A 27,080-nucleotide genomic window follows, 5' to 3' on the forward strand; every position below is an offset into this window, starting at 1 on the left:
GGACAAGACTTGCTCCCTCGGCCCGAGGCATAGCTAGGAGTCCACACTTCCTCCACGCCCACCGCATACGCCAGGGGGAGGGGATTTTTTTTTTTTTTTTTGCATTTTGTTTCTTTTATTAGAAAAAAAAATCCACTACAGGAAGCGCTAACCCAGGCCACCGCACCCCCACCCGCTCCAGCCGCATGGCAGCCCCCACAGGGTCCCGACCCCACCGCAGCATCCCCTCCCCACCCTTGCCCTATTACACAAGACATATTACATATTTATATAAATATTGCCCCCCTCCCCCCTACAATACAGCATTGGGCCCTGCACAGTTGGGGCTAAGAATAGGGGCTGCCACCCCCTGAAGGCCAAATAAGGAGCAGGGATACACGCTGGCCGCTAATGCCACAGGTTGGGAGGTAACCCCAACTGGTGCCTCATGCTGGGATGCAGTTTTACTGGCCAAGCCCACATACATCAAGCCCAGGGAGGCTCCCTTGCCCCAGGACAGGCTCTGTGCCCATTCCCATCACCCCAGGTCAGGGCAGAGTCCTCCCAACTCTGTACCCTGACCCCCAGCAAGGGAAGAGGATTGTTTGACTGATGCTGAGAGCCCATGATAGGGTCGCTCCAGCCATCCCCCACATAGTCAGTGAGTTCCAGTACCCCCTTCTGTCTGTTCAGCTCAGTCGCCTCCGTCATTAGCACCATCACTGGAGTCCGAGTTGGCTGGCATCATCGGGTCATCGAGCAGGGAGAAGTCCTGTTCAGAACTGGCATAGCCCTGAGATAAGTCGTCTATCTCCTCTTCCTCATCCTCCTCTTCCTCGTCAGGTTGCGGGTGCCCCAGGGAGCCCAGGTGCATGTGCGGGCCTGGGGGATAGCTGCCATGGCCCAACCCTGGGTGCAGCAGGGATCCAGAGGAGGAGGCTGTAGGGAAGGGCATGTATGACAGGGAAGAGCCAGGGCCTGGTCCAGGCTGGAAGGGAGCATGTAAAGACAGAGGCCCCATAACCCCCAGCTGGCTCCGCCCAGCCCCACCCATCAGGGATACCATCTTGGACAGCTCCACACCAGCCTGGCGACCGCGCGGCTGTTTCAGGCTCCCTTCGGATTCCAATGGCCCTGGCAACAGTCGGCTCATCACAGGGTCAGTCACGCAGCCCTGTGAAGGGAGAGAGAGGAGAGGAATTAGTGGTGCAAGGCTCCCCACCCCAGTCCAGTCCTGCTATGGGGCTAGCCTGCCCCCAGCAAGGACAGTGGACCCCTCCACCTAGCAGCTAGAGATTTCCCTCACTGTCACACCCCTCTCCCAAGGGAGCAGACACCTTAGGGGGATTTGAGGGATGAAACCCAAGGAGAATCAAGGCAGAGACAGCCTCTGGGCCCTGCCTTTGTAGAGGGTTAGAACAGGCTGTATGAAGGTGAAGGATAAAGGTAGGGGATAGATCAATGGGAGGGGGCTGGGTAAACCCTGGGTGAGATGGAAGGGGGTGGACAGGGTGGGGTTAGCACCTGCCTCTCACCTTCTTGCCATTGTGGGAGCCACTGGCCCCCAGGCCCCGTTCCAACCCCGGCAAGCAGCTCAGCTCCACTGGGCCTGTCTTTTTACACCGGTGCCACTTGTGCTGCTTGCGCCGCTCTTCCATGTACTAGGAGGTGGGAACAGGGAATGACACAGGGATCAGGGCAAGAGAAAGTGACAACTGGTTATTCAGCTCTGGCTCTGCTTCCCCCAGCGGAGCAACTGCTCAGGGCCCCACCTCCCTGAAGGGCCTCTACCCAACAGCAGCCTCATTGCACCAGGCTGCAGTAGTTATCAGAGCCTCCCTCTATTTGGGGCCAACCACAGTCCATTCCCATAGGGCCCTGGGCCTGCTGAACACTCCTGGAGTGTGTTCCGGGCACAGTTGTGTCTCTGGGAGTGAGGGGCAGTTCAGGTGGATCACATGCAGGGGAGCCACACCAGGGAGGAAGAGAGAGGCATGTGTGCATGTCCGTGTCCAAAGCCCATTTCTCTCCCATGTCCAGACCGGTACTGGGGAGCAGGAGCCCAGGCTGAAGAGGCAGAAAGCTGGGGCCCGAGGGCTCCGGACTCTCCAGCATGGCCCTGACAGAAGGGAGAGGCGGGGTGACACTCACAGCCAGGAAGCGGGGGTCAATGGCAAAGTCAGGGTGTGCATGTAGCCAGGCCTCCAGATCAGCTCGGCGTGGGGCCGCCTCCCCCACTAGCAACGTCCCATTTGCCTTGTGCACCACCGGGATCCGAGCCTCCAGGTCGATGTCGGGGCCCTGCAGCCCTTCCAAGCACTGCAGCTCCAGCTGGGGCAGAGACACCCCCAGTCAGGAGAGTGAGACCCCACTGAGCCCCACCAGCCAGGAGAGAGACCCCCCCGCCCCCCGCCAGCAATGCCACCTCCCCAGGTACTACAGCTCCAGCTGGGGCAGAGACTCCCCAGTCAGGAGAGACACCCTCCCCTCAGGCACTGCAGCTTCCACAAAGGCCGACACCCCTCTGCATACAACCCCACCTCCCAGGCTCTGCAGCTCTTGCTGGACCCCCACCCCCTCCGACACACTCTCCCACCCCCTCACCTCCACCAGCTTCTTGCTGCTCTTCTTGTGGCCCAGTGGGTGCAGGTGCCGCTCATGTAGAGTGCCATTGGGGATCAGCTTATGCTTCTGGAACGTCAGCTTGATCCCCTCCTCCTGGGGGGGGGGGGGGGGCAGGGTCAGCATGGGGGCCGGGAAATGGGGGCCAATGCCATCCCAGCATGACCCCCCACCCCCAGAACCACAGGGGAGCAGGCACCTCAGGTCTCCATGAGAAGCAAGTTTAACTCATTCTTCCCCAGAGCAGAGCCACATGCACTGCCAGGGAGATGTCGGTATTAGCATGGCAAGTCATCACAGGCACCACCTCTGGAGAGACATCCCCTGTAACGCCCCCTTCCCCTCCCATGGGACTGGCACCCCAAACCTCCACTCACATCCTTGATCTGCACAGTGAACTCCTTATCCTCGGGGCTGTGCCGGAGACGGGTGTACAGGGCTGGCGATTCCTCCTGGGGGCAGGCATGGGGAGCAGGCGAACTGGCATAGTCACCTGGCAGCCGGGGGGCAACGTCTCCTCCTTGGCCCCCGCAGAGCTCCTGGCTGCGCTGACTTGAGGGCCACTTCCCCGACAGCACAGCCTGACACACCAGGTCGATGCGGTTAATGAGCACCCGGTCCTGGGGGAGACGGAGGGGGGAGGGGGGAAGGGATGTCAGTGTCACCATGGCAACCACCCCATTATGAGCCACATAACTATGCCAGCCACCCCATTTCCCCCCAGAACCATGGCAACCACCTCACCCCCCCACAGAGCCACAGCAACCACCCCATCAAAACCTGCCATGTAACCATAACCCCTGAACACCCCCACAGAACCTATCCCCAACAGCCCCACCCAGCTCCTCAGATGATCGGGACTGGGTTTGTGTCCCCCTCCCCTGGCCAGGGAGCAGTACCTTGGGCCACTCGTGGGCACGCTGCCGCTCCTGCAGCAGCAGCTCCGGGGCAGTGGGCTGGGGAGAGTCGCCCTCCTGGGAGGTGGGCAGGGAGAGCAGGGACGACTCCTCCTCCTCGGACAGCTTCCCCCCGCACGGCATGGTGCCTGGGGGTGGGGAAAGAGTGGGGTGGTGAGATGGACACCACACTCCCCATAGTCAGCTCCTCTCCACAGGGCATTGTGGCGGGGGGGGGGGGGGCGGCGTGACACAGACACCCTGACCCTCATGGACAGCTTCCCCCCGCAGGGCATCAGGCGTGGGGAAGAGATGGACACCCCACGCCACCCCATGGACAGCTTCCCCCACACAAGACATGTGCCTGGGGGTGGTGATACAGACACCACACCCCTAATGGACAGCTTCCCCTCGCAAGGCACCAGGCCTGGGGGGTGGGGAGAGACACACCCTCCTCTTCCCCCCCGCAAGGCACCATGCCAGAGGGATGGTGAGAGACGCTCCACCCCATAGGCAACTCCTGCCACAGGACATCATGCCTAGGGGGTGAAGGTAGGGGGAGACAGAGGATGGTGAGAGAGATCCCCTGCCCCTCACTCCTGCCACAGGGAGACGGAGGCCTCCTGCTTCCCACGGCCAGGGCCCATCCTGCAGGCTGCCCTGCCTGCGGAGAGAGACAAGGGAGAGGAGGATGCAGAGACAGACCGCCTCGCCCCCCCCCCTCCCCCCCCGCCAGGGGCTTGTCCCTCAGGCCAGGGACAAAGTGTGTGTGTGGGGAGATATCAAAGTGTGTGTGGGGAGAATTCCTGGCTCCATGGGCCTTTAAGGGCTTCTGGAGGTGGTCCAGGAGGGCACCCTCACTTCTCATCACAGTCACTGGAACAGGCTGGAGGAGGGTGGGGGGGTTCAGGTCCCTCACCCTTGTTTGCAGTCAGAGCTAGCTGAGGGAGACCCCTAGCTCAGTCTGGGTACAGGGAGGAGGTATGGGGGTCCCACACTCCACACGGTCCTCAGAGCAGGGCAATGACTTGGACATGGAGGGCGGGGGGGATCCCTGGCTCAGGAAGGGTATGGGAGACCCAGAGGGGATGGGGTGGAAGCCCAGGGAGAGGTGTACAGGGGGTCCCAAACTCACCCCTCTCGTCGTCGCTGTCCTCTGAGCAGGATGACGATGACCCAGACGTGGAGGGTGAGAGCTTCCCCAGGTCGAGCTCGGAGTCCGAGTCATCAGCCGAGTCAGGCTTGGGGAGAAGCACAGGCAGCAGCGGGGTTGGCAGCTCGGGCGTGGGGGGAAGGGGGGAGGCTGTGGCGGCTCTAGTACCCCCTGCAGGGGGTTGAGGCGTCCCAGCCTGGCCATGCAAGTAGCTGAGGCGGGCGGCCAGAAAGGAGAAGTCGGGGTCCTGCATGACGGTGGTGTCGGTCTGGCTCAGCCCATGGCGTGCTGCCCCCTGCAGCAGCTCCCCGTCGTGCCGCCCACACTCCCACCAGGTGGGCAGCTCAGGGCCTGGTGGCTGGCACAGGGCCAGGCGCTCCGGCAGCAGCGGATGACACAGGACCTGCTCCCGCAGGCGGCGCAGCAGGTCCACGCGATACAGCGTCCTGGAGGCCCGCTCCTCCGAGATGGGCTCGATGAACAGCGTGGGGTCTGGGGACTCTGCGGGGAGAGAGGGCGGGGGTCAGAGATTTGGGGAGCCCAGATCCCCAACATTCCCCTATCCTATGCCCACTCAGGGCTGCTGGCAGACAGACAAACAGACACTCACCGTTGCTGGCGGCCGGCACAGACAGACAAACTCACCATCACGGACAGCCAGCACAGAGAGAGACAGACAGACAGACAGACACACACCATCGCTGGCGGCCGGGGGCAGCCGGCACAGACAGACAGACAGACAGACTCACCGTCACGGACAGCCAGCACAGAGACAGACAGACACTCACCATCGCTGGCGGCCGGGGGCAGCCGGCACACCTGCCGGCACATGGCCACAAACCCATGGAAATACTTGGTGAGGCTTTCATCTGTCTTGCGGTTGAGGCGGGCCAGCGCCCGGAAGCGGCCCCAGTGGAAACGCAGCGTGTCAGGGTCGTACTCCACCCCGAAACTGGACACCACGCGGTAGAAATCTGATTGCTCCCGACGCGTCCATCTGGGGGCAGGGAACAGGAAAGCCTCAGTGGGCCCATGGAGCTGAGCCAGTCCCTGGGATGATGCCCCTCTGCCCCAAGCCCCACCACCCTCACCCCAGATCCTAGAACCAGGCACCCCCATCCTAGAGGCCTGTGGTGGCTGCAGGGTGCGTGTCCCATCTCCACAGCACCCCCTCCGGCTGCATGTTGCCCTGGCCTCACCGCTGCTGCTTCTCCCGGCGCACCATCTCTTTGAGCTTGCAAGCTGCCTCGCAGCGCCGGCGCCGCCGGTCCCCCCGCTCTGCGGCTTCCATCTTCAGCTGCTCCTGCTTGTAGCTCCGCTGGCAGGCGGTGATGAGGCGCCGCAGGCGGGCCGTGAGTACCGAGCCTGGCGGCCAGAACAGGTGCCCAGGCTGGGCTGGCTGGCCTGCAGGGGGACAACAGGGGTTAGAACCCCCACAGTGCACGGACTCTGCACCCCAACACTCCCCCGGCTGGCCTGCAGGGGGACAACGGGTCAGAGCCCCCCAGTGCGCACAGACCCTGCACCCCAAACCCCTCCTAGCCACCCCCAGCCTACATGCTACAGGACAGTGCCTGCTTTAACCCTCTCTGTGCTCCAGCCACCCTCTCCCTCACCCCCTTACCTTCATCCCCATCCACCACCGAGATCTCCTCGTCCAGCAGCATCAGGGGATCACCCTGGGGGTGAGGAAGGAGAGAGAGACTAAGGACTGGGAGTATTGTGCCCCTCCGCCATTTCACCCACCCCCTGCCCGATACACAGCCTAGTGCCCGCCCCAGACAGGGACCGATGCCCCCAGGAGCCAATGAGGGGGCTGGATTATGGCAGGGAGAGCAGGGGTCTCTGGGGATGGGGAACTCTGTGTGGAGAGGGACCTGAGGGCAGAGGGGGACCCTGGGGTGAGGGGGTGGCCAGGAGTAGCTCTCACCTCGTCGTCCTGCTCCTTGGCTGGCCCGGACAGCGGTTTGTATTCAGGGTCCTCGCAGTCTTTGTCAAACTCCGCCCTGAGGCCCATGGGAAAGGAGGGGTTAGTGACCCGCAGGAACTGCCCCCAGCTGGGCCTCCTCCACAGCCCCTGGGGGGCTGGTGCCTCAGAGCTCCGTGAGGAGCAAGTTGAACTCATTCCCCGCCAGGGCAGAGCCAAGTGCTGCTGGGGGGTCGGTATTAGCATGGCAAGTCGTCGCAGGCACGCCCCTCTGCACAGGTTACCCAGGCCCCACCCTGATGGCTGCCACTTCCCCTCTCTACCCGCTTGCCCAGGCCCTGCCCCTAGACCCGTCAGTCACCTAGACCAGGAGATCTCAAACTGGGGGTCGTGCGAGCTGTCAGTATTCACCTCCAAACCCTGCTTTGCCTCCAGCATTGATAACAGTGTCAAATACAAAACAGGGTTTTTAATTTACAAGGGGGGTCGCACTCAGAGGTTTGCTGGGAGAAAGGGGTCACCAATACAAAAGTTTGAGACACACTGCCCTGGACAGTCACTCACCCCGCCCCCGTGCCCAGGCCCCGTCCCTACCCATGACAATCCTCACCCCTCCCCCACATCCAGGCGGTGCTCCGCGGCGATGGCCTTGTCATCGGGACGCCCGGCCTTCTCCAGGAAGCAGAGAGCGGGGTCAGCTCGCATGGTGTTGTACTTCTCGTAGCCTGGGGGGAGGGGGCACAGGTCAGGGGTCAGCACCCCGCTGCCCTCTCTGTGCACACAAACACACTGGGGCCAGAAACAGCCTTCCCTGGCCCAGCCACTCTGGGCCTGTCCGCTCCCTTCCCATCGCATGCACAATTTACCCCGCCCTGTGCCGCTAACCTAGGGGAGCCGAGTCCCTTACACCCACCCCCACACACGCACCATGCTTGAAGACCCCAATGAGCAGGGACTTGTCGGCCTCAGCGTCCCACCAGCCCGTTGGCACCTCCAACTGCTCCACCAGTGGGAACCAGATGTCGATCTCGCTGAGAGGGGAGAGGGCAGAGAAACAAGTGAGATGCAGGCCCAGACGCAGGGAGGAGAGGGGGCAAGCGACTGGGATGGACTAGGGACAGGGCGGGAGACAGAACAGGCAGCAGTGAGGGGCACGGGGGGGAGAGGTAGTGGAGCACAGTGTGGGAGGGGCAGAAGGTGCATTACCTGGCACCAGCACCAGCCAGCACCTTGCTGGCCTGGTCGCCAATCACCTCCTGGCGCAGGTAGTACAGCATTCGCACTCGCAGCAGCACCCTGGCAGAGACACATCACAGGGTCAGAGAGAGCACTGAGCCCATGCTGGGGAGCAAGAGGCCTGGGCCTCATCCTCAGCCAAGGGAGAGCAGCCCGGACCTCTAGTGGGGTGGGCATGTGTGAGCCAGATGCCTTGGCCCTCACTTGTACTAGTGGTAAGTGTGTGCGCGTTGTGGGGAGCCCGGACGCCTGGGTCCCTTATTTGTACTAATGGTGAGTACGTGCGTGTTGTCGGAAGCCTGGACACCTGGGTCCCCTGTACCAGTGGTGGGTGGGTAGGTGGGTGTGTGTGTGTAGCCCCGACACCTGGGTCCCTTATTTGTACTACTGGTGAGTGTGTGCGTGTTGTGGGGAGCCCGGATGTCGGGGTCCCCTGTACCAGTGGCATGTATGGGAGGGGTGTTGGGGGCAGAGAAGGAGAGCTGGATGTCTGGGTCCCCTGCTTGTACCAGTGTTGAGTGTGCACGCTGGGGGGAGGGGGCCTGGACACCGGGGTCCCCTACTTGCACTAGTAGTGAGTGTGTGCGTGTTGGGGGGAGGGGAGGAGGAGGAGAGCACCCCGGACACCTGGGTCCCTTACTTGTTGCACTGGTGCTTGAGGTGCTTCTTGTAGCTCTCGTCCTGGAAGAGCGTGTCGGGGTTGTACTTGCGGATCCACTCGGCTTTGTGGACATCAAAAGTGCTCTGGGACTTCACCTTCTTGCCCTTACGCCCCCGTGGCACGGGGATTGACAAGCCTGGAGGACAGATGGACAGAGAGGTGAGCCCAGGGCGTTGCACCCAAGGGGCACCATGGCGCCTCTCTCAGGCAGCTAGGCAAGGAGTGAGCTGGGAACCCTCACCCGAGTGGTTCTGCAGCTCCTTGGCCTTGCCGTTCTCAGCCGGGCTGATCAGGTCCCAGATGAAACCCTTGATGTTCTCGTCACCTCGGTAGTGCAGCAGGCAGTAGACCAGGATGGCGCGGCAGATTGTCTCTACGTCCCGCTCCGACAGGCGCCGCTTAAACCGCCCGTGGGACAGGATCTCTCGCCAGCGGCCCCAGCTGCGGGGAGCTGCACGGGTCAGCGCTGGCCCCGAGACCCCTCCCCCCGTGTCCCCTGCCACACCAAGCCCTCCCACCAGCACCTGCAGCCCTGGGGGACTGGCTGGTTGAGCGCTGGGCCTGAGATCTCCCCCAGATACACCCCCCGTGTCCCTTGCCACAAGGAACCCGGCCATACCAAGCCCTCCCACCAGCACCCGCCGCCCTGGGGGACTGGCTGGTTGAGCGCTGGCCCCGAGACCCCTCCCCCAGTGTCCCCTGCCACACCAAGCCCTCCCACCAGCACCTGCAGCCCTGGGGGACTGGCTGGTTGAGCGCTGGGCCTGAGATCTCCCCCAGATACACCCCCCCGTGTCCCTTGCTACAAGGAACCCGGCCATACCAAGCCCTCCCACCAGCACCCGCAGCCCTGGGGGACTGGCTGGTTGAGGGCTGGCCCTGAGATCTCCCCCAGATACACCCCGTGTCCCCTGCCACAAGGAACCCAGACATACCAAGCCCTCCCACCAGGACCCGTAGCCCTGGGGGACTGGCTGGTTGAGCGCTGGCCACGAGACCCCTCCCCCCCGTGTCCCCTGCCACACCAAGCCCTCCCACCAGCACCCGCAGCCCTGGGGGACTGGCTGGGTCAGCCCTGGGCCTGAGATCTCCCCCAGATACACCCCCCGTGTCCCCTGCCACAAGGAACCCGGCCATACCAAGCCCTCCCACCAGGACCCGCAGCCCTAGAGGACTGGCTGGTTGAGGGCTGGCCCTGAGATCTCCCCCAGATACACTCCCCGTGTCCCCTGCTACAAAGAACCAGGCCATACCAAGCCCTCCCACCGGCACCTGCAGCCCTGGGGAACTGGCTGGTTCAGCGCCAGCCCTGGGAACCCCCCCGACAAGCCCTCCTCACCCATAGACCAGCAGGTGCTTCTCCACGCGGAAGCAGTCCGTACGCCCGTATGAGTGGTGCAGGGGGTGGTGGCGGTCATGACGTCTGGAGCGCGGCCGCTCTTCGTCCTCGCTCTCCAGGTCTGAGAACTCCACCAAGTCGTCGTCCTTCAGGGTGCTGAAGTGCCGGGTCTGCTTCCGCACCCGCGGCGTGTCGATCACCAGGTTATTCTGGAAGGGGAGGGACGGTTACACCTAGATTGGTGGTGGGGGGGCACACAGGGAGTGCCAGCCCAGCCCCCAGAACCAGCTCCTGCTGTAGGAGGGCAGCTCTGGGATACGACCCCCACCCTTCCGGCTGGGAGAACCTCCTGCCGCCCAGACCCCCTCTCCACCTCTCCAAAGTGGGTTCCCTTTCAGCACAGGCTGGGGCTTTTGGGGGCGCCCAAGGAAGCCTGGGAGTGAGAGCTAGAGCCAGGAAGCTGTGGGGGCTCACAGCACAGCGGGAAGCAGCCTCTCCTCCAGGTAGGGCTCCGACCCGATGTCCATCCACATTACTGGAGCAACAGTGTCTCTGTCTGCCCAGCCTGCCATGGGGATGGGAAGCTCTGGGGTCCCTAGCAACCCCCTTCCCCACCCGATGCTCTTCAGCCCCTCCCCCCACAGCTGAAGAGGGCACGTTCCCCACCCCCAACACCCGTGTCCCATGCCCCCTTGTGCCCACTCCTCCCACCCTGACCTTGCTGTTGAGAAGGTCCAGGTCCAGTTCCGCTTTCTTGGCCCATTTCTGCCAGAAGTTGGGGTCATCCAGGGCGATATCTGTGCGGTTCTCCGAGGCCACGAAGCTCGCCTGGTGGAGGCAGCCAGAGGGTTAGTAGTGGGGCGGGGGGAGAGCAGGGGGGGGGAAGGGGGTAGGCGGAGGGGGCGGTGCCCCTGGATATCCAAGCTACAATGCGCCATGTGTCTAGCCATCCCATTTGTCCTTCCGCACTTCCATTCCCCACCCACAGGCTGACCTTTAAGTGTGTTCATCTGTCCCTCCCACCGGGATACAGGTGAGCCATGGCCCCGCAGGGCAGTGGGGAGGCAGAGCTGGACCATGGTGAAGGGGGAGCTCCTGCGCTCTCTCCAGAGTGGGGGGTTGGGGGCATCTGCAGGAGGAATCTGTGTGGGGCAACCAGGGGTACCTTGGCGAAGGTGGAGCCCTTTCCCTCACTCTCAATGGTGATAGTGGTCGTACGGCGCAGCAGGATCTGGTCAATATCCTCCTCGCAGAACTTGGAGCCCTCATCGTCCTCCTCCATGATGGCAGCGTAGGCCCCCTTGCGCAGCAGGTCCTCGATCTCCTTCTTTGAGAACTGCTGGATCTGGGGAGGGGGACAACACACCGTTCCCACAGGTACCCCCAATGTCACAGCAACCCCCAGCCCCCCGGATCCTCCTCCTCACCATTCCACCACCCCAGCCCTTGGGCACCCCAATGTTACAGCAACCCCCAGCCCCCCAGAACCACCTTCCCACCATGCCACCACCCCAGCCAACGAGCACCCCAATGTCACAGCAACCCCCAGTCCCCCCGGATCCTCCTCCTCACCATTCCACCACCCCAGCCAACGAGCACCCCAATGTCACAGCAACCCCCAGTCCCCCCGGATCCTCCTCCTCACCATGCCACTACCCCAGCCCATGGACACCCCAATGTCACAGCAACCCCCAGCCCCCCCCGGATCCTCCTCCTCACCATGCCACTACCCCAGCCCATGGGCACCCCAATGTCACAGCAACCCCCAGCCCCCCAGATCCTCCTCCTCACCATGCCACTACCCCAGCCCACGGGTACCCCAAAGTCACAGCAACCCCCAGCCCCCCGGATCCTCCTCCCCATAATGTCACCACCCCAGCCCACGGGTACCCCAATGTCACAGCCCTCCAGCCCCAGGTACCTCCTCCCCACCATGCCACCAACCCAGCCCACAGGTACCCCAATGTCACTGCCCCCCGGAATCTCCTCCCCGCCACGCTACCACACTAGCCCATGGGCACCCCAACGTCACTGCACCCCCCCAGCCCCACCGGAACCGCCTCCTCATCATGCCACCACCCCAGCCCACAGGTACCCCCAACATCACAGCCCCGCCCCCACGGAGCCACCTCCCCACCATGCCACCCCCCCAGCCCACGGGTACCCCAATGTCACAGCCCCCCCAGAACCTCCTCCTCATGCCAACACCCCAGCCCACAGGTACCCCAACATCCCAGACGCCCCCAGACCCTGGATCCTCCTCCCCACCATGCCACCACCCCAGCCTACGGGTACCCCAATGTCACAGCCCCCCCAGAACCTCCTCCTCATGCCAACACCCCAGCCCACAGGTACCCCAACATCCCAGACGCCCCCAGACCCTGGATCCTCCTCCCCACCATGCCACCACCCCAGCCTACGGGTACCCCAATGTCACAGCCCCCCCAGAACCTCCTCCTCATGCCACCACCCCAGCCCACAGGTACCCCCATGTCACAGCCCCCCCCAGAACCTCCTCCTCATGCCACCACTCCAGCCCACAGGTACCCCAATGTCACAGCACCCCCAGGTCCCTGGAACCACCTCACCACCATGCCATCACCCCATCCCACAGGTACCCCAACGTCCCAGACCCCCCAATCGTCCTCCCCACCATGCCACCACCCCAACCCACAGGTACCCCCAATGTCACAGCACCTCCCGCCCAAGGAACCTCCGCCCCACCATGCCACCACCCTAGCCCACAGGTACCCCCAATGTCACAGCCCCCTGGAACCTCCTCCCCACCATGCCACCAACCCAGCCCACGGGTACCGCAATGTCACAACCCCCCCAAAACCACCTCCCCACCATGCCACCACCCCAGCCCATGGGTACCTGAACGTCACAGACTCCCACCAGCCCACCACCCCCTCTTCCTGGGGCTGGATTGGAGCCATGCCACGGCTCCCCGCGCGCTCTCACCCCGGCAATGCTGCCCTCGCGCCCATTCATGGACTGTAGCACAGCCTTGTCCAGCCCCAGCTTGAGGCTGGCCTTGTCGAACATCTCGCGCTCGTAGGAGTTGCGGGTGATGAGGCGATAGACCTTCACCGCCTTGCTCTGCCCGATCCGGTGGCAGCGCGCCTGTGCCTGCGGAGAGAGGGGCATCAGGGCGCTCGGTGCATTTGGTGGGGGGAGGAGCTGGTGCCTGTGGTGCAGGACCCAGAGTGTGCTGAGGGACAGTGATTGTTGGGCCTGGGAAGTGCATGGGGGTAGGACAGCCCCAGGGGATGCTCAGGGATGGGGCAGGGTTGTGGGGTAAGAGAACACTCAGGGACCCCAGAAAGTGCTCTGCGGACGGGGAGCCCTGGAGAGAGGACGATGATGCTGCAGGGAGTACAGGAAGAGAAGGGCATGACCCCCTCATCAGCTCTTGGAGGCAGTACACAATGGGGAAAGGGTGTGGGGCAGGGGAGGGTCCCCGCTACCTGCAGGTCATTCTGGGGGTTCCAGTCCGAGACAAAGATGATGCAGGAGTTGGGGGTGGGAAGGGGCTTTGAGGGGAGCTGTAGGGGGTCCCTGGTACCTGCAGGTCGTTCTGGGGGTTCCAGTCCGAGTCGAAGATGATGCAGGTGTCGGCTGCGGTGAGGTTGATACCCAGGCCGCCCGCTCGGGTGCAGAGCAGGAAGACGAAGCGGTCCGAGTCAGGCTTGCTGAAGCGGTCGATGGCGGCCTGCCGCAGGTTCCCCCGCACCCGTCCGTCAATCCGCTCGTACAGGTACCTGCGAGGGAGGGGCCAGCACCGTGTTTACGTAGGGCCTAGTGATGGAACTCTATGGCCCGCTGCACTATCACTAGCCCCGTACACTCCTTCCAATCTACCACAGCCTGTGTGGATGTATGCCCTACAGCAGAGCTAAGGTCACCCCCCCACCACAGATCCCAACCCCTGCCGGGGGGAGGGGCGGGGAGCATCTGTTCACACACAGGCCCTGGAATAGCAGGTGCCCTCACCGCCTCTGGATGAGGTAGTCCTCCAGGATGTCGAGGCAGCGCACCATCTGTGAGAAGATCAGCACCTTGTGGCCGCCCGCCTTGAGCTTGGGCAGCAACTTGTCAATGAGCACCAGCTTGCCAGCCGAGCGCACCATGGCCTGGAGGTGCAGGTCATGGGGCACGTAGTGCGGGCAGGAGTCTCGGAACTCAGCCAGGATCTTCTCCTCTGCGCCTGACGGAGAAAGAACAGATGGCAGCGTTAGCCTGGGGCCCTGCGTTCCCCCCCTGGCCCCACTGAGATGCCCTCATTGAGGGGACAGGTGCAGGAGGCAAGGGGGCAGCACTGCCTGAGGGGAGAGCCCCTGCCTGGCCCTGCTGAGATGCCCCTTTTGGAGGGGCAGGTGCCAGCGGCGAGGAGGCAGCGCTGCCCAAGGGGAGAGCCCCCCACCCGGCCGCAGTGAGATGCCCCCATTGCAGGGAGGGGTGCCAGCGGCGAGGCGGCAGCGCTGCCCAAGGGGAGCTGTGGGTACAGGTGCCGATGGCAAGGGGGCAGCACTGCCCGAGGGGAGAGCCCCCTGCCTGGCCCCGCTGAGATGCCCCCATTGCAGGGACAGGTGCCAGCAGTGACGGGCCAGCGCTGTCCAAGGGGAGAGCCCCCTGCCTGGCCCTGCTGAGATGCCCCCATTGCAGGGACGAGTGCCGGCAGCAAGGGGGCAGCGCTGCTCGAGGGGAGCTGCAGGGACAGGCGCCGGTGGCGAGGGGGCAGCCCCCTGCCTGGCCCTGCTGAGATGCCGCCATTGCAGGGGCGGGCGCCAGCAGCGAGGGGCCAGCGCTGCCCAAGGGGAGAGCCCCCGAACCCGGCCCCTCACCGTTGATGAGATAGGGGTGGTTGCAGCACTTGCGCAGCTCCATCATGGTGTTGAGCAGGTTGGGCATGTTGGTGTGCCCCGCTCCCTTGGACAGGAAGGAGAAATTCTTCTCCAGGATGGCCCGGTAGTACTTCTTCTGGATGTTAGTCAGCTCCACTTCGATGATGGTCTCTTGCTTGGGCGCCAGGTTCTTCTCTACATCCTCCTTCAGCCGCCGCAACATCATGGGTTTCAGGATGGCCTGGAGCTTCTGCACCTGGGAGCAGGGCCGGAGCAGTCAGCACTGGGGCGGTGGGGCTGGGAACATGCCCTCAGGGCGGGGGGAGGAGGTCTGCACATGTGGGAGGAGCCCAGGGGGCTGCGGTCTGGGATGGGTGTTGTGAACAGGAGACAGAGAACAGGCATGTGCGGGGTAGACAAGGGGCTTGGGGCATGTGTGCAGTGCGGTGTGGGACAAGGCGCATGGACGGGAGTCGAGGAGCTCATGGTGCGCAGGCAGGAGGGCAGGGGACGAGGGGCTCGGGGAGGGCGGGGTGGTGGGGCACAGAGGCTCAGGGAGGTCGTGCGCAGTGGGGCTTGGGGAGGGCAGGGCAGTGGGGCGCAGAGGGGCTTGGGGAGGGGAGGGCAAGGCGGTGCGGTGGGCAGGCGTAGATGGCGGAGGACGAGGGGCTCGGGGAGAGCGGGGCGGTGGGGCACAGAGGCTCAGGGAGGGCAGGGTGGTGGTGCGCAGTGGGGCTCGGGGAGGGCAGGGCAGGGCAGTGGGGGGTGGACAGTGGGGACAAGGGGTTCGGGGAGGGCGGGGCGGTGGGGCACAGAGAGGCTCAGGGAGGGCAGGGCAGTGGGGTGTGGACAGTGGGGACAAGGGGTTCAGGGAGGGCAGGGCAGTGGGGCGCAGAGGGGCTTGGGGAGAGGAGGGCAGGGCGGTGGGGCGTAGATGGTGGGGACGAGGCGCTTGGGGAGGGCAGGGCACGCAGGATGAGGCATTTGGGGAGGGTGGAGGAAGGGGCGTGGGGAGGGCAGGTGCGAATGGCAGGGGACAAGGGGCTCAGGAAGGGCAGGGTGGTGGGGCAGGGGACGAGGGGCGCGCGGAGGGCAAGGCGGTGGGGCAGGCAGGTGCGGATGGCGGAGGATGAGGGGCTCGGGGAGGGCAGGGTGGTGAGCAGAACGGCTCGGGGTGGGCAGGGGGTGGGGCGCAGAGGGCAGGGGACGAGGGGCTCAGGGAGAGCAGGGCAGTGGGGTGGGGAAGGCAGAGGACGAGCGGCACGGACGAGGGGAGGTCAGTGGGGCAGGCAGGTGCGGATGGCAGGGGACGAGGGGCCCAGAGAGGGCAGGGCGGTGGGGTGCGGACGAGGGGATCAGGGAGGGCAGGGCAGTGGGGCAGTCAGGTGTGAATGGCGGGGGACGAGGGGCTCTGGGAGGGGAGGGCAGGGCAGGGCAGGGCAGGGCAGGGCAGGGCAAGGGGGTGCGGAGGAGGAGCTTGGGAAGGCAGGGGGTGGGGCGGGCAGGTGTGGATTGCGGGGGTGAGGGGTGGGCAGGGCAGTGGGGCGCAGAGAGGGCAAGGCGGTGGGGCAAGCAGGTGTGGATGGTGGGGGACGAGGGGCTCTGGGAGGGCAGGGCAGGGCGGGGGGTGCAGACGAGGGGCGTGGGGAAGGCAGGGGGTGGGGTGGGCAGGTGTGGATGGCGGGGGACAAGGGGCTCTGGGAGGGCAGGGCAGGGCAGTGGGTCGCGGAGGAGGGCAGGGCAGTGAGGCGGGCAGGTGTGGATGGCGGGGGACGAGGGGCTCAGGGAGGGCAGTGGGTTGCGGAGGAGGGTCGCAGGGAGGGCAGGGTGGTGGGGTGGGCAGGTGTGAATTGCGAGGGGCGCGGAGGAGGGGCTCGGGGAGGGCAGGGCAGTGGGGTGCAGACGACGGAGTGGGACAAGGCACGTGGATGGGGGATGCCCGCCCGCCCTTACCTGCTCCTCTGTCTTGAGGTCCCCGAAGTCCTTTAGGAACTCGGCCTCGGAGGGGAACTGCGAGGGCTCCAGGAAGTGCAGCAGGCTGAACAGCTCCTCTACCGTGTTCTGCAGCGGGGTGCCCGTCAGCAGCACCTTGTGCTCCTGGCATAGTACAGGGTGTCAGGTGGTGGCCCCATGCTACCCCTCCTCCAAAGAGCCCCCTGACCCATTACAGCCAGGGCCCCAAAACCTCCACTCAGGGCCCAGCACAGGGTGGGAAGCCCCCTAGCTGAGCTCCATCACAACCACCCTTCCCCCCCCACCTCCCAGACACCTGCGGGCCCCCAGGTCTCCCACCAGGTCCATGTGCTTGAGGCTGTCCAGCAGCTTGCAGTTACGGTTCTTGAGCCGGTGGGCCTCGTCGATGATGACACAGCGCCACTCGATCTCCCGCAGCTCAGGGCAGTCCGACAGGATCATCTCGAAAGTGGTGATCAGCGCGTCGAACTTGTAGGCGCCGGGGATCAGCCGGCCCTGGAGGGGGGCAAGGTCAATCAGACAATTGGGGTGGTGTGAGGTGCCACACTGGGAACCAGCACAGCAAAGAACAGCCTCCCCACAACGTGCCAGGGCAGGATACACACCTCCTTGGGCTGTGAGACCCTCTCCCCAAACCCTTCCTACCTCTCCCTGCCCCTGTACCCCCGAGATCTGCGCCCTTCCCTGAGCCTGGCCTGCTGGGACCCATGCTCCTCGCCCAGGAGACCTTGCATTCCTGCAGCACATGTGCATGGATGTCCACGCCCCCGCGGGCCTGCCCCTCCCATCCCTGCAGTACACGCGCCCATGTCCACGCCCCCGTGGGTGTGCCCCTCCCGTCCCTGCTGTACACGCGCCCGTGTCCGTGTCCACGGCCCCGCGGGCCTGCCCCTCCCGTCCCTGCGTTACACGTGCCCATGTCCGTGTCCACGCCCCCGCGGGCCTGCCCCTCTCGTCCCTGCGTTACACGCGCCTGTGTCCATGTCCATGTCCATGCCCCCGCGGGCCTGCCCCTCCCCCCATACCCAGGAGTCCTTGCAGTACACGCGCCCGTGTCCGGGTCCATGCCCCCGTGGGCCTGCCCCTCCTGTCCCTGCAGTACACGCGCCTGTGTCCGTGTCCACGCCCTCGCGGGCCTGCCCCTCCCGTCCCTGTGGTACACACGCATGTGTCCGTGTCCACGCCCCCGAGGTACACACGCCTGTGTCCGTGTTCACGCCCCCGCAGGCCTGCCCCTCCCGTCCCTGCGGTACACGCGCCTGTGTCCGGGTCCACATCCCCGCGGGCCTGCCCCTCCCGTCCCTGCGGTACACGCACCTGTGTCCATGTCCATGTCCCCGCGGGCCTGCCCCTCCCCCCATACCCAGGAGTTCTTGCAGTACATGCGCCTGTGTCCACGCCCCCGTGCGTCTGCCCTCCCGTCCCTGCAGTACACACGCATGTACCAGTGTCCACGCCCCTGTGCGTCTGCCCCTCCTGTCCCTGTAGTACACGCGCCTGTGTCAGTGTCCATGCCCCCGTGCGTCTGCCCCTCCCCCCGTACCCGGGAGTCCCTGCAGTACACACGCGTGTACCAGTGTCCACGCCCCCGTGCGTATGCCCCTCCCCCCGTACCCGGGAGTCCTTGCAGTACATCTCGTACTGCTGGATCATCTGGCGGGAGGCCAGGCTGCCATGGTAGACGATGCTGTTCATCTCGGTCCACGTGTTGAACTCGCGCTCCCAGTTGGTGATGGTGGAGAGGGGAGCAATGACCAGGAACGGGCCTCGGATGCCCACATTATAAACCTCCTGCAGGAAGGCAATCGACTGGATGGTCTTCCCTAGCCCCATCTCATCTGCCAGGATGCAGTTCTGCCTGTGGGGGGAGAAATGGGGGTCAGCTTTCCCCCCCAGCCCAGTCCCTCTGCCAGGCTGCCGTTCTGCCAACTGGGTGGGAGACAGAGCTAACCCCAGCCTCACCTGCCCCCCAGACCCAGCTCACCTGTTGTACCAGTTGAAGAGCAGCCAATTGACCCCCTCCAGCTGATACTCCCGCAGCTGGTTGCGGTTCTTGTACTCGTGGGAGAGCTCCAGTTTCTTCCAGGAGATGGCCTGGGGGCGGGCCTGGGGGGGCAGGGGGGACACCATCAGCATGGCAGAAAGAAGCCCCCCTTACACCAGCAACCGTGGAGAGGGGGCTGCACGGAGGGGAGATAGGCGCTGTCACTCACCATGCCTAGGCATTCCAGGTGCCTGACCTGCTACTTTTGGGATGGGAGGCAGCTTGGGGGGAGGGGTGATGGCAGAGCCAACTTTGGATGGGGGCTGGGGGGGAGAGGCAGGATGGGGGCTGTCACTCACTATTCATTTAAGCAGGGTGGCTGGTGGGTGGAGCCAGGGTAGGGGGTGGAGCCACAGATGTTACTCCTGCCCCTGAGCTCAGGGTCTGGATGCACTTGGGCTGAGGGGGCGGAGCCGGTGTCTGATGGGGTGGAGCTGGGGGCTGTCACTCATCACGCATTTAGCTCAGGGTAGAGTTACCAGGCTTCCGCTTTCAGAGTGGAATGCCCGGTTGAAAAGGGACCCTGGTGGCTTCAGTCAGCACCGCTGACCGGCCATTAAAAAAGTCTGGTTGGCTGGCTCCTAGGCGGAGAGACAGCCATGGTGGCTCCATGCACTGCCACCGCCCCAGCTCCATAGCTCCCATTGGCTGTAACTGCAGCCAACGGGAGCTGCAGGGGCGGCGCCTGCGGGTGTGAGCAGCATGCAGAGCCATCTGGCTGCCCCAGGCCTAGGAGCTGGCCAGGCCAGTCGTTTCCGGGAGTCACCTGATGAAAGCGCTGCCTGGAGACCACGCCCTGAACCCCTGCCCTAGGTCAGAGCCCCCTTCCGCACCCAGAACCTCTCATTTCTGACCCCACCCCACAGCCCACACCCCCAGCCACAGCCCTCACCCCCCCCGCCCTGCATCCCAACCCCCTGTCCCAGCACGGTTAAATGAGTGAGGGTAGGGGAGGGAGGGAGGGAGTGGATGGGGCCTTGGAGAAGGGGCAGGGCAAGGGTGTTCAGTTTTGTATGATTAGAAAGTTGGCAGCCCTAGTGCTGCGACTGTGGGGGCAGAGCCAAAGACTGTCACTCACCACGCGTTTGAGCTCAGGGTGCCGGGCCTGGATGCGTTTGAACTCACGGACCTTCCCCTCGTCCACATCTTCCTTGAGCTCCCAGGTGCTGTCCTCATAAGGCAGGGAGCACCACTTCACTAGGTAATAGATCACGGGCTGCGGGGCCAGGGACAGGCCCATGATCACAAGGAGCTCCCACAGCTCATCCCCTACCCCATGGAGAGTGTCAGCTCTCTCCAACCAGGCCAGGGCCATGTGCTGGGAGGGGAAAACTGTGGGGAGGTCGCCACTGGTGCCTGTTCCCAGTTCCCAACCCCATCCCCAGAGTGAGTTCCCACGGAGCTTCACACCAAGCCCCAATAGCCCCCCATAAATCAGGGAGTTTTGCAGCCCCAGAGCCTTGGCCTCTGCCCAGACCCCACTTCCTCCCCACACCTCACTGTCCCAGTTTCCCCTTCCCCCACTCAGCTAAACCCTCCACCCCACTCTGGTCACCTCTCCATTGTCCTTATCGACGCTGTGAGACTCATCCAGGATCCGGTCGACCTCCACATAGTCAGGGTTAAAAGGCTCCTCATCCTGGGGAGGAGACGTATATAACTCGCCTTGCCCTGTCCCCAGTCTCCCTGACGGCTGACACTCACCCACAGCCCCCGTCCTGGCTGGGGACCCCCAGCTCCCACCCTCCCAGTCCTCTGCTGCTACAAGGAAGGAGCCAATCCCATGGTCACAGTGCCAAAGGGACCCCTGGGTGCCAATGGGCAGAGGGCATGGCGGGCAGAGGGCTTCACAGGGCCTCCTAGGTCGATTAGGCATGTCAGAGCTCACCAAAGGGTGTCAAGTGAGGTCTGTACTGTGAACTGGCAGTCCACTGGCCACCACTCCTCGGGAAACACACGTACAGAGAACATTTATGGAGTTCCAGGTCTGTGCTGGAAATTATGTTCTTAAGGGTTTCGAGTTAGGGTGGCAACACCCTCGGAAACGCTGCTTTCAGGCCAGCGGGACCAGACACTTCTCAAATACTCAAGAGACTTTAAGGCCAGGAGGGACCATCGTGACTGTCTAGTCTGCCCTCCTGCACATCGCAGGCCCTGGACCGTTACCCACTCCTGTAACAGACCCCTCACCTCTGGCTGAATTATTGACGTTCTCAAACTATGGTTTAAAACTTCAAGTTACAGAGAATCCGCCACTGACACTAGTTTAAACCTGCAAGTGCCCCAGGCCGCAGAGGAAGGTGAAAACCCCCCAGGGTGTGTCTGTCTGGCCATGTGGTGCACCTATCTGCATAGCAAGCCACAGGCTATGGAAGAGATTGCAGCATCTACAGGAATGACAGACAGCGGGGGTGTCCTGTAGAGAAAGAACAGCCGAGAATTTCTGCTGTACCTCAGAGTACAAAGTGATGCACGCCAGCGCCTTCACCTGGGAGGCAGCCAGCCTGGCGCAAAGTGCGGCAAAGAATCTGGGTGAGCAGTACTCATCAAGACAGGAGAGTCTCTAGCACAGTCAGTCCAGGCTCTGGAATGGGTGGTGGTGTTTCATTTCCTAGCCACCCTCTCTTTCCAATACTTTACTTACTGCAACTGGAATCTCTATGCTTCGTTAATGAAACTCTATTCTTGTTTTCACTACTAACCAGAGATTCTCATCCTAGTTACCATTGTGGGCTGCACATGTAGCTCTGTTTGTTACATAGGCTGCCCCCCCCCCCCCCCCCCCAATAGATACACTACCTGTATGGCCCTGAGGGCGTCACACGGGCCACAGCTGCGTGCTGACTGGGCCGCAGGCTGAGAACCGCAGCTCTAAATGTATCCAAGTGCTATGCTGAGGGAGCGGTGATCTGAGGATGTCCTGCCTCTTTGGGAACAGCTAGTCCACGGATGCTGCGAGTGGCCAGGGGAGGCATGCAGGGCCCAGGAGCTGGGGCGTGTCAATCGCTAACTGATAGAGTAATAGTGGGGCAGGGGAGACCCAGGGGGACAGTGCTTGTGTTGCCCATGGAGTTGGGGTGCTGGGTTGCCCTCATGCTCAGGACAGGGGGTAGTGAGGGGCCTCACAGCCTTGGGTACCCCCAGGAAGTGTCACTGCTGCCCAGACCCTGTGGTTCCCCCATGGTTTATGCCCACCCCCCGGTACCTCGTGGAAGAAGTGCCTCATCTGGGTCATCTTGGTCTTGAAGCGTTTGAGTTTCTGGTGGATTCGCTTGTCCTTCTCCAGCTGGGAAATGGTGGCCCATTCACAGTGCAAATATGAGCTGGAGGAAGGGCAGAGGGGTTAGACAGACAGACAAATGGACAGACACGGCGTGAGTGATATTATACCTGGCTAGAAACTGGAATTTGAATTCCACGCCCGGAAATTCTGACAGTGGGGAATTTTCTCCATTCAGAATCTGAACAGAAGAAGAAATTTCAGAATCTCTCGAGAAACAACCCCCCCCCCAAAACAAATGTGACCCATGGGCATGGAAACCCGCCGTTTCCATAGGGTGAAGGTGGAGCCTTATGAATTTATGGTTTCAAGTAGTCTCATTTTATATGAAAACAGACAACACGATAAGTTGTGCTGGCAGGAGTCACCAGTGGCCATGGCCCATAGGGCTGGTGGTGCATCAGCTATCTTTCAGTCAAGGTAAATGGAAGGAGCAGTTCAATGCCCTGTTAGGTAGTGACCGCTGGGAGCAGTAGGAACCCATCCCCCCCGGCAAACGGTCTGGCTGCAGAGGCAGGGTCTGGGGGTTGACTGGTAGCAGAGCTTTGCGTGTGCAAAAGCCAGCAGGAAGAAGAGATGCACCAAGAAGCATGGACTAGGGAGGGGGCTGAGACATGGAGCTCCTTGGGGCACAAGACTGGCCGTGGAGTCAGGCCTGGAGAGCATGGGTCAGAAACTGCCTTTTTGTGTCCCAGGGCACACACTTGTGTGTTGGTTCTTTAGGATTGCAGCAAAGAGCAGACCTGACTATCACCAACTTCTCTTCATGGTTCCAGATTTTGACAACCTGCCTGGGCTTTCAGGCCCCAGGATAATGTACATAAATGGAACATCCCAATTTGTTAATAGAAAAGTTGAGTCAAAAGAGAGCCAGTCAAAATGAAACACACTCTAGTTCCAGGGATGTCCAGAAAGTAAATCTTCTTGTCAAAAGTTTGGTTGAAATTGTCACAGAGCCAACACATTTTGGGGCTTTTTTTTTTTTTTTTTGGGAGGGAAACTGTTCTGCTGAAAATCTTTCAACCAGCTCTAAAAGGCTCCCATGCCGCATCCCTTTGGCACCCTTGACCCTCCCTAACTGGGTGCTGATGCCCACGTGCAGTGGTGGGTGGCCACCCCAGTGCCCCTACCACCCAGGGTCTGTGGCACTAGGTACTCCAGATCCATCTGTCCCCCGCCGCCCCCCCGGGCCCTTGCAGGGGAAAACCAGCGCTGGGGAGATGCGGCTGCAGCCTCCTCACACCATGCGGGGGCAAATGGGGAGCTAGACTTAGAGCACTCCAGGGGGGAGTGGCACCTAGACGCCTTGGGGAAGGGAATGACACCTACTAGTTCTTGTATTTGACGAAGAATTCCTCTGCTTCCGTGAACTGCCCTGAGGGGAGCTGGAGAGAGGGGGGAGGGTGTTAGTGCTGCTGACACCCTGTACTCAAATCCCTGAACATCCCCCCCACCCCCCTCACCACCAAAGCACCCAGCTCCACCTTCCTCCCCTGTGGCCAGACTGCAGCCAGCACCCCCTAGAGGAGAAAGGCACCATATCCCAGTCCCTGGCCCCCTCTTGCAGGACCTGGTGCCTGGGAGGCGTCAGACACATCCTCACAGCGTGTGCTCTCACCTCCTTCTTCACCACCCGCATGGACAGCACCTTGTCCACAATGGCAGCATCCTCCTCACTGGGGTTCTCCTGAGGGCAGGGATGGGAGAAATTGGGGGAGTGGGAATCACACGCAGCAGAAGCCTTTCCCCTTTCACACCCTGCCTCCCAGACTGCAGACTTGGCCCTCGCCGCAGCTGCATCACATTTCACAGCCTGAACACCCTTGTGCCCACCCACCCCCAGACTTACCACAAGGAATGGTGTCGGGAGCAGTGGTTCTGCTCCCTGCTTCCCCCTGGGGCCCAGAACTCACCACGAAGAACTGCATGGAGGGCAGGGTCTCTCCCTCCGGCTCAGGGGCAGGGGGCTGTGGCATGGGAGGCTGCTCGAGCCGCACTGGCCCCGTCACGTCCAGCTCCTCATCCTCTTCATCGTCAGTGATCTTGATGTCCAGATCCTCGGTGTATTTCTTCCGCTTCACTTGCCGGTTGGAGCGACGCTTCTGGGGGTGCAGGAGTAGGGCGTGTGTTAGAGATACCCCAGGACAGACACTGCACACAGAGCCTGGACAGCGCCCCCACATACACACATAGGGGGTTAGAGGGCAGCAGGGCAGACACCCCCCCCCACATACACACGGGGTGCAGGGCACAGCCCCCTGCCCCACTCACTTCCCCCCCACTAGAGATTACACTGCTCCCCTTCCAGGCAGGGAACCCAAGTGTCCGGGCAGCCTGTGTACCCAAGTGTCCGGGCAGCCTGTGTACCCAGGCCCTCCCGTGGGCAGTGCATGAACCCCTCCCCCTATACACCACACACACACACACACACCGGTTTCCTCACCTGGACGCTGCTCTCCTCCTCCTCACGGGGGGATGGAGCTGGCATGGCCTCAGTGTCAGAGTTATCAGAGGAGGCGTTCCGCTTTCGTTTCTTCCCCACCACGGGGGTGATGGTGCTGGGGGGGATGACAAGGGATAGGCAGAGTGAGGGGGGGCTGGGCTCACACCCCATCGCAGGGGAGTGCAGGGGGAAGGGAGGCCAGGGCTCCGCTCTGCTGGGCAGACAGAACCGCTGCCCACCTCTCGCCAGTGCATCCAGCACAGCTCCCACTCCAGCCCAGATCTAGCCCCAACCCCTTCGGAACTGGCTGTAGCTCCTAGTACAACCACCACCAGAGACCAGCCACCTGCCTGCACCCCCTACGGGCAAGATGGGGCAGATGGGACAAGAGGGGCTGGGGAAAGGTGGGGTGGGGCTGGAACAGGGGAAGATGGGGAAACTTCAGCCTTCAACCCTGGGTTTCCTGCGTCTCTGGGCTGCGGGGATCAAGTCTCCCCTGGGGGGGGACTACATGATGAGATGGGGGCTCCAGACTGCGGGGCTGTATGAGGGGTCTCACCTGGGCTTGCTGCGCCCCTTGCTTTTGCCAGAACCGCCCTGGCCCCGGCCCTTGCGAGGCCTCTCCTCCTTGGGCCCCCCACGCTCGCCCTTGCGGCGCCGCTTGCGTTCGCCCTCCTCCTCGGGCCGCACACTGGGCAGCTCATCCTCATTCAGCACCCGGGGGATGTTCTGCTCGCCCCGGGCCCGCGCCCGGGCGATGGCTTCGGCCACGATGCGGTTCGCCTTCTCCTGCTTCTTCTGGTGCTCCAGCTTGCGGGTCTCCTCCGAGCCACCGCGTGTGCCATGGCTGGACAGTGCCGCCACCTCGCTGCTGCTCAGTACCTTCACCACGGAGAGCCCAGGTGAGCCGCCCTGGGACGAGCCAGCCTGTGGGAGGAGGGACCATCACCCCCTAACCCAAACTCCACTCAGACCCCTCCTTCCGCACAGGGAGCTGACATCACCCCCGAACCCAAGCTCCCCTCAGACCCTGCCTTCCCCCCAGGGAGCCACCTTGGGACGAGTGGCCTAGGGCAAAGTCACTCCCCACCCCAATTTCCCCATGGAGCCTTCACAGACACCTTCATGGCTCCCCCTTTGGGCAGCTCCCCCAAAGCAGGCCCCATTCCCCAGCTCACCTGTGGCTGCAGCACAACCTTGAGTGGCACCGTCAGCCTCTGTCCCGGGCTGCCCACCACCTGGGCCTGCTGAACGGATGAGACCGCCAGGGGAGGCTGCTGCCCTGAGGCACCCGCTGCCGGGGGCTGCTGCAGCAGCTGGATCTTCTGAGGCCCCCCAGGCTGACCCCCGGTAGGCTGCTGCACTTGCAGCTGGATGGTCACCACCTTGGCGGGCTGGCCCGGCACCCCCTTGGCCTGGCTTAGGGCCGCCAGCTGGTTGCCCTGCAGCACAATCTTCCCTGGCAGGTTGCCCAGCACCACGTGGCGCTGCCCAGGGGGGCCGCCCCCACCCTGCGGCTGCTGGAGCACCAGGGTGATGCGCTTTGACTCACCCTGTGGGGAAAAAAGCAATGGGGGTTAGACACCAGCCCCACCCCCAGTGCCCTTACCCCACACCCTGCTCAACAGCCCCCCAGCCCAGAGTGCCAGTGAGATGGGTGTTGACTCTTTCACAGTGGCGTCAGACATGCCCGCCCCCCAGCCCCCTTACCTGAGCAGGGGCAGATGTCAGGGTCACAGCAGGCTTCAGGGGTGTTCCGCCTGCAGTCCCCGTGCCCCCCGCCGGGCTTTTCACGGGCTGCAACACCAGCTGCTTGACCGGCCGACTGGGCTGGACCAGCCGGTGCACAGTGGTGGGGCCGCCCGAGGGGGACATCTTGGTGGCCAGCACGGCATTGCTGGAGACAATGGAGACACCAGGACGTAGCGGGGTACCTGTCAGAACCTTGGCAAAGGTCACCTTGCCCCCATTGGCCGCTCCCAGCGGCTGGGGCTGGGCCTGGATCTGAGCCACATGGGTCCCCGTCACCGAGCTGCCCGCCGGGGCCTTCAGGATGACAATCTTGGGGGCTGACAGGGGGGCCGCAGCCTGCGGCAGCTGCGACCCCCCAACAGAGGACGATGACACCACGGCAGTGCTGGCACTGGACACGCCCATAAAGGGGTTCCCCTGGCTCAGCACCTCCTGCCCCTGGGGGAGCTCTGGCTGTGGAGGGTCTGGCTGAGGGGGGCCGGGCGTGGGATTCAGTTGCCCTGGTAGCGGCTCTTGCTGGACAGGCTCTGCGGCAGGGGGCGGCGTTGGCTGGGAAGGGTCCAGTGCCCCCGGCAGTCCCAGCGCCTCTTCAATGGGGTCCGGTGGTGCCTGGGCAAAGCCTTCATCCGCCAGGGAGTCCAAACCGAAAAGGTTGGGGTCATCGAACAGGTCCATGATGGGGTCAGCCATGGCAGGGGGTGGGCGAAGAGGGAGCTGTCACAGTGGGGAGGGGTTTGGGGCTCCCCTCCCCAACGAGTGTCACGATAAGGGCCTCCGCGGTCACATCAGTCAGCACCAGGCCTCATGGAGAAGAGAGAGCAGGAGTCCAGGTCCGGCTGCATGGGGGACACGGGATGGGGGGTTACTGGATGCACCGTCAGCATCTCAATCCCTGGCTCCCAGCTACAGGCCAGATGCTCCCACACA

General features: G+C 63.3%; 1 protein-coding gene and 2 non-coding genes across 5 annotated transcripts; all 3 read right to left on the reverse strand.

The window, feature by feature from the left end:
* Positions 1 to 84: 84 nt before the first annotated feature.
* CHD8 (chromodomain helicase DNA binding protein 8) lies at positions 85 to 26,864 on the reverse strand. 3 transcript variants are annotated; one of them, XM_050919016.1, is made up of 37 exons: positions 26,112 to 26,864; positions 25,580 to 25,954; positions 24,961 to 25,328; positions 24,402 to 24,516; positions 23,872 to 24,060; positions 23,577 to 23,645; positions 23,288 to 23,343; positions 21,884 to 22,001; positions 20,234 to 20,317; positions 19,757 to 19,894; positions 18,619 to 18,740; positions 18,249 to 18,492; positions 16,953 to 17,129; positions 16,614 to 16,757; positions 14,661 to 14,916; positions 13,810 to 14,023; positions 13,382 to 13,577; positions 12,778 to 12,945; positions 10,979 to 11,158; positions 10,531 to 10,641; positions 9,814 to 10,022; positions 8,716 to 8,915; positions 8,454 to 8,610; positions 7,784 to 7,873; positions 7,505 to 7,608; positions 7,188 to 7,302; positions 6,581 to 6,656; positions 6,275 to 6,329; positions 5,850 to 6,054; positions 5,439 to 5,647; positions 4,633 to 5,151; positions 3,501 to 3,646; positions 2,979 to 3,221; positions 2,584 to 2,697; positions 2,131 to 2,310; positions 1,515 to 1,640; positions 85 to 1,153 (listed from the first exon to the last, which is right to left on the reverse strand). In XM_050919016.1, exons 1-37 carry the CDS (start codon positions 26,841 to 26,843, stop codon positions 674 to 676), a joined length of 7,284 nt encoding a protein of 2,427 aa, XP_050774973.1. In that variant the 5' UTR covers positions 26,844 to 26,864; the 3' UTR covers positions 85 to 673. The 3 variants fall into 3 exon arrangements, with proteins under 3 accessions (XP_050774973.1, XP_050774975.1, XP_050774974.1); XM_050919018.1 differs by lacking the exon at positions 2,131 to 2,310; XM_050919017.1 differs by lacking the exon at positions 1,515 to 1,640.
* On the reverse strand, positions 2,797 to 2,904 carry LOC127032008 (small nucleolar RNA U6-53/MBII-28). Its single transcript, XR_007768705.1, has one exon. It is a non-coding gene; the product is annotated as a small nucleolar RNA U6-53/MBII-28 (small nucleolar RNA).
* On the reverse strand, positions 6,739 to 6,841 carry LOC127031995 (small nucleolar RNA U6-53/MBII-28). The gene has a single exon (XR_007768693.1). It is a non-coding gene; the product is annotated as a small nucleolar RNA U6-53/MBII-28 (small nucleolar RNA).
* Positions 26,865 to 27,080: the final 216 nt, after the last annotated feature.

Source organism: Gopherus flavomarginatus, chromosome 11, assembly GCF_025201925.1.
Source record: "Gopherus flavomarginatus isolate rGopFla2 chromosome 11, rGopFla2.mat.asm, whole genome shotgun sequence".
Classification (NCBI taxonomy): domain Eukaryota; kingdom Metazoa; phylum Chordata; order Testudines; family Testudinidae; genus Gopherus; species Gopherus flavomarginatus.